The sequence below is a fragment of the Taurulus bubalis genome (genome assembly GCF_910589615.1).
Source record: "Taurulus bubalis genome assembly, chromosome: 12".
NCBI lineage: Eukaryota > Metazoa > Chordata > Actinopteri > Perciformes > Cottidae > Taurulus > Taurulus bubalis.
This window is the reverse complement of record NC_136600.1, coordinates 22,802,055-22,813,949: the sequence shown is the minus strand read 5'-3', so window position 1 is coordinate 22,813,949 and position 11,895 is coordinate 22,802,055. Positions and strand designations below refer to the sequence as shown.

The 11,895-nt window shown below is 39.4% G+C and overlaps 1 protein-coding gene across 1 annotated transcript; it reads right to left on the bottom strand.

The window, feature by feature from the left end:
- Positions 1-2,298: 2,298 nt before the first annotated feature.
- On the bottom strand, positions 2,299-11,391 carry colec10 (collectin sub-family member 10 (C-type lectin); the record flags this gene model as incomplete). Its single annotated transcript, XM_079227744.1, has 7 exons — positions 2,299-2,647; positions 2,854-3,065; positions 3,288-3,383; positions 3,829-3,882; positions 5,419-5,490; positions 9,275-9,346; positions 11,292-11,391. The coding sequence occupies 7 exons, from the start codon at positions 11,389-11,391 to the stop codon at positions 2,408-2,410; spliced, it is 846 nt and encodes a 281-aa protein (XP_079083870.1). The 3' UTR covers positions 2,299-2,407.
- Positions 11,392-11,895: the final 504 nt, after the last annotated feature.

Sequence of the window (11,895 nt, the reverse complement as noted above, 5' to 3'; positions counted from 1 at the left end):
CGCCCTTTGACCTATTGTCAGAATCCATCAGATTCACACTATATTCACCAACCTCTCTTGACTTGCTGCTGAATGTCACCGACATCTCCCAAATGTGTGGTCAGGGTTTGTCTCAGTTTGTCTTCTAGCTCAATGATTTGCTGAGACTGCAAATACAGACGTGTGGGAAGGACATGTTTGGCTTATAAAACCCGCTGGGTTAGAGTCAGCAGAAATCAGGGATTCTTCTATATTAGTTGTGAGATATGTGAATCCTTTAATTCCATAAATGTTAATCAATTGTTCAGATTACTATGCAGATTCATTTACATGTATCATTTATACGTCCTAAACAGGCTACTATTTAGTTACTATTATTTTCCTCTAAAGTAGTAATATTTCATCATTTTGGAGCATCATTAGCCAGTAGAGTAGGAGCAAATATTCATAATAAAATCTATTGGAGTAAAACAGCGTGACCACGATACAACTGTTCCTTAAGTTCTGTTTCCTCCGTCATGACACCTCTTGTTACGCTGGGATGAGCTGACGGTTTATGGGACGAAAGAGAGCTGAAGGGAGTCGAATCCAATTCTGTATATAATTTTATATGGAATTGAATCAAATTCTAGAATTGAATCCAATTCTATATAGAATCCTCTATAGAATTGAATCATGTAGTTAAATATAGCATCATGTAGAGTCTATAAACACTGAATTGAGTAAAAAATACTCTGAATTATTAACTATGAGGAGAGTAGATTTTACTCTATGTAGATTGGGAGCAAATGTTATATTTTTTTCAATTTGAGTAAATGATGTAGTTATATGCTTGTTATGTGCATCAGTGTACACAATGTGATGCCACAGGTACAGTACAGTCAGGAATGTACTTACTGTTTAGAATAACAAGATGTAATGGGTAAGCCATGTGACCTTGCAGGTTATACAGAGTAGGGCAGAGCAATTTGAATATATGATATTGCAGTGTATTGAAAGGAAACACAAATATTACTTGTTTTAATGAAGTGGCAATTTTGTATATAACATGATGTTACACTGTAAACCACCAGTGTGTGCCCTAGGGGTCTAAAGCTGCTCAACACTCAAAAATATGACACTCTGAAGTTGGATTGATTTGGGAAGTTAAATATTGTAATTTCTTGGAACTGAAAAAAAAGGAGACGTAAGCATCAGCAAAAGAGGAAATATTTTCTGAGACTAAGCAGCTTTTGGCACATGATCACCTAATGTCTTGCATTTCTTCCTGAAGAGTATTACCAGATGTTATGACAACACATGTAATAGTTGCTGTGTTGTCATATTTAATGTATTTAAAGTTTAAATCCGATTACAGATAGGGTACAACATTTTTGTCTAATGCAACTCATTTGAAAATAATATTAGTTGTAGAAATATACATCCATTTTGAAATAAAAGTAACAGAAAAACTACTTCATCTGTTTTCAATGTGTTTCACATACATGCGTAACTCAATCATACTTCACATTTTATTAAGTAGGTACATTTTATTTTAGATTAATAGTAGCACACGTGAGACAAACTTTTTCACGTTGATTACTGCTCTAATATTTTCATTATTGTATTTCAAGGTCATTTCTCAACCTTTTGTTTACAATTTTAAATTCTGAAATCAGTTTTTAGACCATGTAAAACATTAAATATATGATCGCTTTAACCTGCCCGTCATCACCTTTGATATCACCTGCAAACAAACTCACCATCTTATGCAAAGAGATGGAGATGTCCTACATTAATGTATGTGAATTGGCACACTTGAGTTTTAAACCCTAAAAACAAACAAACTTACTTACACAAACCATTCTGCTACCAACCTAAACTATGTATTACTTGATACAAGTCTGTTTAAACGAAAGCTTCAACAATCGGTTGTGGAAAAAAAGATCCGTGACAATACTCAGAAAAAAAGTTAAGGATTTGAAAATGTAAAGTTCTCAATATATGCACATGTAGAGTTACTCAACGGCACGAAGAAAACAGAAGAGGCTTCGATCAGCAGCTTCGATGTGTGCTCATATTGAGAACATTACATTACTTCTCTGTTTTTGCACGTGGCTCCTCCTAATTTCGCCCAGAATATCAACAGAAAATGACTACGCAACAATAACGCTTAAAAAGGAAATGGTTCTGCTTTATCAAATGTTAATATTTGCTGGACAAAAAAAGCCATTTGACGGCGTCAGGAAATTGTGATGAGCATTTTTATAAATCAAACAATACATCAATTAATCAAGAAAGCAATATGCATATTAATCGGCAATGAATATGAGAGGAAGTTGCAACCAAAATGAAAACTCTTACTTAGAAAGCACTTTGAATGTAATGCTATATACACAACATGTATACTTATATCTCTTTTGCATGCAAGTCTGAATGTCTCGTTGACTCATGATGGTACCGGGGCAGGTGTCCCTCCTCTTCCTCCTCCTCCTCCTCCTCCTCTTCTCCTGCTCTTTGGGAACTCGCAGATGAAAAACATGGTGGCTTCACACTCCACATGACTCCATGTCCCGGTGCTGAGCAGCTCCACGCAGCTTGTTGAGTTTGTTAGCTCCTCTTCTTGGCTCCAAGCTGCAAACCCCTGCAGAGGGCTGGAGTCTGCATACACATAACTGCTTGTTCCATTCTGAGGACAAAAACAGGAGAGTTTAGCCCTAAATATTCACCCTCCTTTAGAAAACAGTGGAAAAAGAGGACACACCACCAACATTGGAAACTCCACCTGCCATTGCTTGTGTGTGTGTGTGTGTGTGTGTGTGTGTGTGTGTGTGTGTGTGTGTGTGTGTGTGTGTGTGTGTGTGTGTGTGTGTGTGTGTGTGTGTGTGGACTTACTGTGTCCTTGCTTTGAGCCAGCACTCCTATGTAAACTCTTGTCAGTCCTGCCTGACTGACAGAGTCTGCCATTAGATGGTTGGTGTTGCTGGTTTTTGGCATGGCGAGGATGCCTCCTCTCAACTTGCAGTTCATTGAAGCCTCTCTGAACCTCTTGGGCTCCTTCACCAGCAGGTAGTACCTCTCTTCTGTTTCCTTCAGCCCCAAGATGACTGCACGGGACAGGGTTGAAAGTCTTTAGAAGGTTTAACTTACTGGATCTACATGATAATCTACAACATAGTTTTCTTTGGAGAGAATGTGCATGTTCAAAACAAACTCAATAGCTTTCCTTTTTTATCTTTAGAGCTACATGTTATGTTTACTGAGCTGGCTCACTGCCACGCAATTTACTGTTGTGTGTGCTGCACTGTATATATTACTCAGCAACTCACCATTCTTCACAAACTTGACAGCATTCCTCAGCTTGCCTACGTTGACGTCCAGCTGTCCAACCACCTTCCTGTATCTGCCACAGTCACATGTTGTGCCTGGTGGTGGACAAAGGCCAGCACACGTTTATTTGAGTGTGCACAGGATTTACACATAATTAGCTCCCTGTTTTATAAATGTGACAAAACTGTATCACTTTAAATTAATGTACTACTGATTACTTCACAGTGGAACGTCACTGAGCATACAAGTTCTCAGTCACTCTGTGCAAACCAGTCCTGCATGCTGCATGGCAAATGCCTCCTCCACCCTGGCCTTGGGTTGGTAGAATTAGGTTAATAGCGTTCAAGGAATATTTGCAATGCTATGCATACATTTTGATGATAAGTACACAAATGCTTCTAAGTCTGAGACCATCAGACATCAGCCAATATTTGGTATTGTCCTCCCTGATGAAGCTCTGCCAGGTTTGTATGCAGCCATCTTGTTCTAGCATAAAGAACATCACTGTCCTAATATTCTGTGGCAGCTACATTTACTCACCTGGTTTCCCTTTAAAACCAGCGGGCCCCTCCAAACCGGTATCCCCTTTGTTACCTGCAGAGCAATATAAATCACATGTCAGACATGCCGATCCTTGGAATTCACCTTTTCTTGTTTTGAATCACTTTCTTGTATAAATAAATAACACAGCAATCTCACTGACTATCTATCGACTGCTTCTTGTGTTGTGACATTGGGATGCAGTTACAACAGATGACCACCAGATGGCTGCATCATACATAAAACGTTTTGCATATGGCTGACCACAGATATAGATTTTCTCAGGTCAAATGTTGAGCTATTGTTACTCAAATGTAGTTTCTCCAAATAGATCTCAACATGACAACACAACTACCTTTTTTAAAATATAGAGATATGTGTACATTGTAGCTTTATGTGTAAATACATCATGAAAATACTCTTGTATACTACTTTACTTTAGGACATGAACAAACATCACAAATGGCTGTTTTTATATGAGAACCAGGCAAAGTGGCTTTTATCAACACTTTTGGATTCATATTTATTATCCTGTTTCCAGTAAGCTCCATGCATTATCAAGACATCTCTGGAGCTTATCGTTCAATTCACCCAAAACATTTCTGTTTCTGCAGTCAGATTGTTGCTTTTCCACATTGCACATGGTTTTATAGCTTTGGGTAGTTGTTCTTTGCCCAGCAAAATGTAAGCCCAGTAAACTCATTAATAATATCCATTAATAACACCCATTTTTAGCAATGTGAATTAAAATAGTTTTCTGTGAGTGAGCCTGCAACATGAAAGTCAGTAAAAGAGTAGCCTACAAATATGTTTTTTTTCTCCCTCTAGGTGTTTTATGAGATACTGGCCATCAGGATCAAGGGAAATCCAAACCTGTGACCTCACTCCTTTGCCCGAGATGGCTGATGCACAGCCACTTTCCTGTAAGTGTATTAAACATAATGAATACTGAGAAAAGTGGATGCCCAAAGAGGCAGGGGAACATGACTGCTCATAAAAATAAAAGTAAAGATTGAAATTTTTTCAGCCACCCTGGGCAAAGCAGCCGGATGACCTCATACTGTAGGATTATGTTTTCTTCTATCTTTGGATGTGATCTAAAACATAAAAGAAATGGGAGACATTCCTCCTCGTGTGTATTAGTCTTGGGACTAATTAAGTTTGCTGATTTGTGTAGAGATGTCTGTTCTACTTATTTTGATGTTTTAAGTCTATGATTATGCAGCTGCAGTCTAGGTCGAGGGCGAGTTCAGGAAACTATATTTCTTCTTTTAGGCAATTATAAAGTCATTAAAATCCTGTAGAAACCTCACAGCTACAATTTAGCCATTTTTTTTAGCCTGTTGTTGACAACTGCAGGCAGGTTGGAAAAGTGTCATGTCACTAGAACGAGGATAGATTTATACACGGGACGGTTTTAAACCTCTTTGATTTACTGTATACAATCTGTTTGATTTAATGTGACTCCATAAGGTCTATGCTTTTGGTAATAGTATAGTAAGGGGTTAACTATATAGAGAGAGAAAATGATAGAGAATGAGAGACAAAGATAGGGACAGAGTTTACATTAGAAACTGCTTGTTTTTGTACCGTTGTCCCCAATGGGCCCCATCTTTCCTGTTTGGCCCACCTCTCCTTTAAGCCCCGCCTCTCCTGACACTCCTGAGGAAGAGGATGAGAGGAGGAAGAACATATGAAGAAGATAATTCAGGGAACACGGTAAAGAAATTTCATCATTTCAGTTTGAGAGTATGACTTTCCAACACAGAGGGAATATTATGCAGAAAAGGGCAATGCAAAAACATTTGACAGCATATGGTAGATCTCACGTTAAAATCAATTCATTGTACCCTTTAAAGCCCTCTTATTGTTTGGCACACATTATGTAATCCATGTCAAATTTTTCTCTTTTTGATTATTTTGTTGCTCTCAACCCTAATCAATATAATTACATGCTTCCAGAAAGTCCTGAGGCTTTTTTCCTAACAATCCCTGCATAGTTTGGTTCCAACTGATGCTGCTATTTCTATTATTATCATGCCAGTAAATAAATTAGAGGGAAAATGCTCATTTATTTTGGGCACAGACTTAAGCTTTTTGTGTTGAGAGGCTGTTTGTGAAGTCTGTGAGAACGGCTGCTTTGTGCAGGTTTAGCTGCTTAAGTCTAAAATGTAATAAACAGAGTAAATGCAAGCATGAATTACTTATTTATGTAGTTTTGTTTCTCTTTGTTTCCTGTACAAAGTATGTAATCAACAATGATCTGGTGCACAGAGTAGAATTAGAGTTGATCAAGTTATTTGTAAGCAGCTATAGCTATAATATGGTACTATCTTTGCTCTGATTGTTGACACTACAACTTACAGCTTACAGTCCTTCTCTGTATTCTGATTACTGTCAACTGTCACTCCACCATAATATTATTGAGGCCTCTTTAGTTTGGTGTTGAAGGCGAATATCAGTGTGTGAGAGAGATTGTGCGTGTGTGTGAATGTGTCCGTGTGTTTGTGTGTGTGGGAAAAGTACAGAGCAGACTGAGGCTTCCTGCCAGCACTTGAACGAGTATTTCCTCAGGAAACTATTCAACTGGAAATTGATGGGGTTTGAAATACTTAGTGGCACATAAGAGGGATTCACCATACACACACACACACACACACACACTCACACACACACACACACACACACACACACACACACACACACACACACACACACACACACACTACTATTTCCCATTTCGTCCTTTCTCGTGTGGATTTTATACTTGATGATTTGTGGGAAGTGTTGGCAGAAGGCGTGAGGTCATATGGATTGTGTGAGGTCTGGTAGACTATGTAAAGCTCTGGTCTCCGGGAATCTTTTTCACTGCAATGTTTTGCATAATTTTCAGTGTGAATGCCTGATAAGCACAATCTCAAAGTTAATATTTTGACAGTATGGGCATGAGAACTGATTGTGAACCATGATTATAGGAGTTTGTCTTTTTTGAAACAACAATTATTGGTCTCCTGCTATTCCTTCTGTGTCTATAACAGTTGATAAATGTTGTTTTCGCATGTGATTATGCTTGCCAGTTAAACCGTCTATCTAAAGGTCCAGATAACAGTGCTCCCTATCACTGCAGTCACTCTTTATAATGGCCAACCCCTCCAACCGGTTTAACGTCTGGCTCCTCCAGCTGCTGGAGGATAAAGGAGGTGAAGACCACGTTTTTTATTCTAATCATAGAGCCGTTAGCTATTTCAAAAACCCTAAATGAACTAAATGTTTTCATGGCTTAATATGACAAAAATACAAGAGGTTATTCATTACACTTTGTTTACCCCAAAATAATAAGCAAAAATGAAAACTGGTATTTCTGCTTACAGAGGAAAGAGAGCTGGGTCTCATAGAAAATAAATGAAGGCTTAAGCTAGATTTTCCGTTTCTTGTCGCAAGTTTCTTCGCAAAAATTAAGATCCTTACATAACACGTTGTAATACTGCTAAACTTTAGCATCAGTTTGACAGTAAGAAAAGCAAAATTAACAAATGCAGAAATCAAGCACCACCGTTTGTTGACGTCAATAAGCTCGGAGCAACAAATAGTTTTTGTTGCCCACCAGAGCATTCAGTCATGTATTCCCTTTAAACATTCCAAAATTAATCAACTGCTTCCTGTAAAACGGCCTAACTTAAGACGGGGAATACATGCGTCATCTGTTGAGCTGTTGGCATACTGCAGTTACAAAGTCATCACAGGAACCTGCCTTCATCCTACAGTAAGCATACACACAGAAAAACCATAATGATCGGGTTCGCTATACTGTCGAAAAGTTGAAAAGGGTTCACATATATAGACTTTCTTTCTCTTTACAGTTTTGGAAAAGACTCAAAGCAGTCTTGGCATGTGTCTTTCTATTGTTGCAGAGCGTTTGCGTGTACGTGCGCGTGTGCCTGTGTGCGTGACGACCTCTGTGTGAAGTTATTGAATAAAACAAACATCTGCAGAGAGCAAGAGGGCCGGCCAGGAACCAATGCTTTTATGCAGTGTGTGTGCTTGTGTATATACAATTATGTATTGTGTGTTTGGACGGGTACGTCTGTCATCCTGTGTCTACAGGCGTGCTTGCTTTGTGTGCATATTGTTTATTGTATGTATGCCTCAGTGTGTGTGTGTGTGTGTGTGTGTGTGTGTGTGTGTGGAGACACATATAGTTTGGCTGGTTGCTTGGCTAGCTCATCTACCAGCCCAATTGGAACACACATGGCAAAGCGGGACGCCACTGCTTTCCTCAGCAGCAATTAACACGTCTGCTTCCTGCACAGACAAACTGTCTGTCTGTCTGTGTGTGTGTATGTGTCTGTCTGTGTGTGTGTCTGTCTGTCTGTCTGTCGCTCACAGGGCAAAGCGGGCTTCTGTATCTGCCGCTCAGCAAAGAAAAGCAAGCTGTCTGGAGGAGGAAAAAGCAGAAGCCGCTGCCAGGGCAAAGTCACACAAGCTGTCTGGAAGCTCACAGAAAGCAAGACGGGATTGTTTGTTCAGGTTACAGCAGCAAAAGTAAATTATATTTTTGAGCTACAGACGGGTGAAGTCTGACTTTATGCTTCCGTGCAAACCCTGAGAGAGAAGGTAGGCCTGAGCATCCATTACGTTGGCCGCTTTTATTCCCCTTGCAGTTGTCTTTAGCCCTTGTTACATGTTGCAAGCACGCAAACAAAGACAGAAGCACAGGAAGTAGACTTCATTTTCATATCCTATTTTTGCATAATAATCACACTAGGAAAAGCGCAGGTAAACAATACAATTAACAATGGCTATATTATATTTATGGTCATGTCTACTGTCATGACTTACTGGGACAGCTGAATAAAACATTGTTAATCTCATGAGTAACACCTGTGCTTATCCTATTATGAAATGCCGAAATGTCTGCTGTGTAAAAGGCCTATTTGAAAGAATAATGCGACTCATGTAACCTGTTATTGACTTAATTTACAATGAGGTGAGATTATTTTACCGCATTTGAATACAAATTATCTTTTTTTCGCTATTGTTCATTAAAAAAGTGGAATTACCGGGATAATAGTGCAGCAACCATTGTTCTATGTACCGGACCGCAATCAACGTGAAGCAATACACAGTCATCTACAACCGTGACAAGTTGAGTCTGATTCTTCTGTGACTCAGAAAGTCACCCACTCACCGTGGAGTCACTGTGATTATGCTAATATTTCCGATTACATTATCCTCAACCGCGATCTGATAACAAACCAGACATTTTTTTTATTTGGACTATTTGCTGGCCTTCAAGGGGAACTCCAACCATTTGACAGCTCAAAGTCTGTCTGGTCTTGAGGACTACATCACTTGAAAACAGTACGAAGACTTTTGTGGTGATCCAATTTGAGTCGGCATCAGTTGGGGTTGAAGACTACAAGTTTGAACATTTAAAAAAATGTACCTGAAGGTCCTGATGGTCCATTCTTTCCCAGTTTTCCCTGATCTCCCTCCTCTCCAATCTCACCTTGGTCTCCTGGATCAAAAGGGAAAGACAGGGAAGAGGATGAAAGTGCAGACTGCTTCCCATTGCGCTTCATGCACAGCTCTGTGGCCCTTCAGAGGCCGTGCAGCAGCTAGCTTGCTTTCCCGCTGTGGCAGGGATTCAATCTGCATTATCTGCTGGCGCGCATGGAATATTGAAGTCATCACAGGATGAAAATACATTATCAACGCTAACAGTTGTCCAAGAACTACTACAGCAGAGCACACGGTGAACGAGTGCTTGTGTATAAGATTTAGTGCCGGCCCAGTTGTGGCTTTAGGTGCACTACTACTGTAAAGTTTAATTTAAAACAACTTTGAATGTGTTTAGTCTCTTCATATTCCATTATAATCTATGTTCATCCAAGTCAATATCATATTCAAAAGCACTAAATCATTTTAAGTATTAGTGACACCACATAGTTTTCACAGTTGAAAGCACAATTGAGTGTGAGAGCTGCTCAAAGAGCTCTTGGCAAGAAATCTTGAGAAGTTTCAGAGTGTGTCTGAGAGCTGTAATTCTGCCCCAGTAGTTGATGCCAACAGTACTCTATATCTTGTAAATGCTTGGCTTTAAAATGAAGGATGGGAATAAACTCCTTCTATTCGACTGGAGGAGAGCTTCGGAAATATATTATTCAATTCTGCAGGCTGTGCAAATATTTTCAAGTAGCCTAAATCGTTGCAATTTCCAGTGCGAAAACATGTAGAGAAACACTATTAACGCGATTAAGCTTTCAAATCACAGAGAGATTGGTGAGTAAAAGAGAATTCAAAGTTTGTCATGTACCCTTTCTCAAAGAAACTGACATGTTTTGACATTCTTATGTCAAAAAAAGAAAAAAAAAGAAAAGCAAATGCCGGTAAATCTATTTATGCTCAAGTCAAAAGTTCCAGTAAATGCAATAAAAGTATGATTGTTGGAAAAGTGAAAATAAATAAGAACAGTTGTATGGACATTTTTTTTCGGGGAATGATGCACGTCCGACACCCACTCTTACACACGGACGTGAGAATACACACACTCCGGGACGGACTGTGTGGTCAGCAGTGTATCTGCGATGAGTCTTGTACAAATAATCAGCTCAGTTTAGTGGCAGCTGTCTAAATACTCTGTCACAATGGGACTTTCTCACTAGTACAGACAACTCAGTGGAAAGCTGACAAAATGTACACTCACACGGTGTATACGATGGTCCTGTTTCCTCAACACTTCAGCCATGCTACTACTTGACTTTGCAATATTTGTCCACAAAAACGACTCAAATACATTTGTTCTATATTCAAGAATTGTACAATTCAGATAAAGGTTCCTTTTGCTTTTCCCCTATAATCTCAGTTTCTGCATGTTGACTATGTAGTAAAATCTCAAGGCACATTTTTCAGTAACGTGAATGGAGCTGAAAAACTGGTGCTATGCTTAAGTGTGTATTTTATTAGGTCTGTCTGTCTGAATCCGCAGGGGAACAAGCTACTGGATGTCGTAAAACGGGGAGGCATTCCCTCCAAAAGACTGTGGGGTAGCAGCCTGCTAGCTAGTAAACTGCAGGACATTACATGCTTGCTCCCTTTATCATCAGCTCTGTAAAGTCTGAAGAACACGAGGGGTGTTTCCTCACAATTTTCCATTTGACGCATATACAGATATTTGCATTTACATTGTCAAGACATTTAGATAACACTTCTATACTATACTTCACTATGAAGCCATGCACTAATATAGTTTTAACTCTAACATTGTAAACAAACAGTACAAAGATTGTGAGCACCCAAGAAAAAGTATATTTATTCCTCTTCCATCACACACATTTGTGCAGTTTAATAAAAGTTCCGACTACAATGTTTAAACACACACACACACACACACACACACACACACACACACACACACACACACATAGGCAAACTTGAAGCACATTCTGGGTCACACGTCTTACCTTTAGCTCCAGGTAGTAAGGTATTGGTGCAGACTTCTGCCGAGGCGGAGATGCAGTTGAACGCGGCTGCAAACACACAGAGCACCAACAGCGCCATCATCTCCCAACCATCACTAACCACTGAAGAAGATCCCGGCTTTCAGATTTGCAGGAGTGTCTCATGTTGACTGCTTTAACTTTAAGACCAGAGGATGCAACTCTAATGAGCAAACATACTGCGGAGAGGGTCGACACAGAGGCGTGCTGTTGTAGAACACACACACACACACACACACACACACACACACACACACACACACACACACACACACACACACACACACCTTGTTTATAGAGTCTTATCAGTTACTTGTCATAATGTCAAACAACACTAAACAGAGAACTGCATTCCTGTACGTCTTGCCCAATGGAATTTAAAACTGTGTGTAATTAGAGTAGTTCTTAACATCATCATTTACATATTGGGAGATAAATGGGAGAATAGCAGTTGGGGATAATTACAATGTGATGTATTTATCTTTATTCATTACGTTGAATAGTTCGCGAGTAAAACAGAACTTTGACTTTTAAGAATATTATTTCTGATGACAGAGGCTCTGAAACT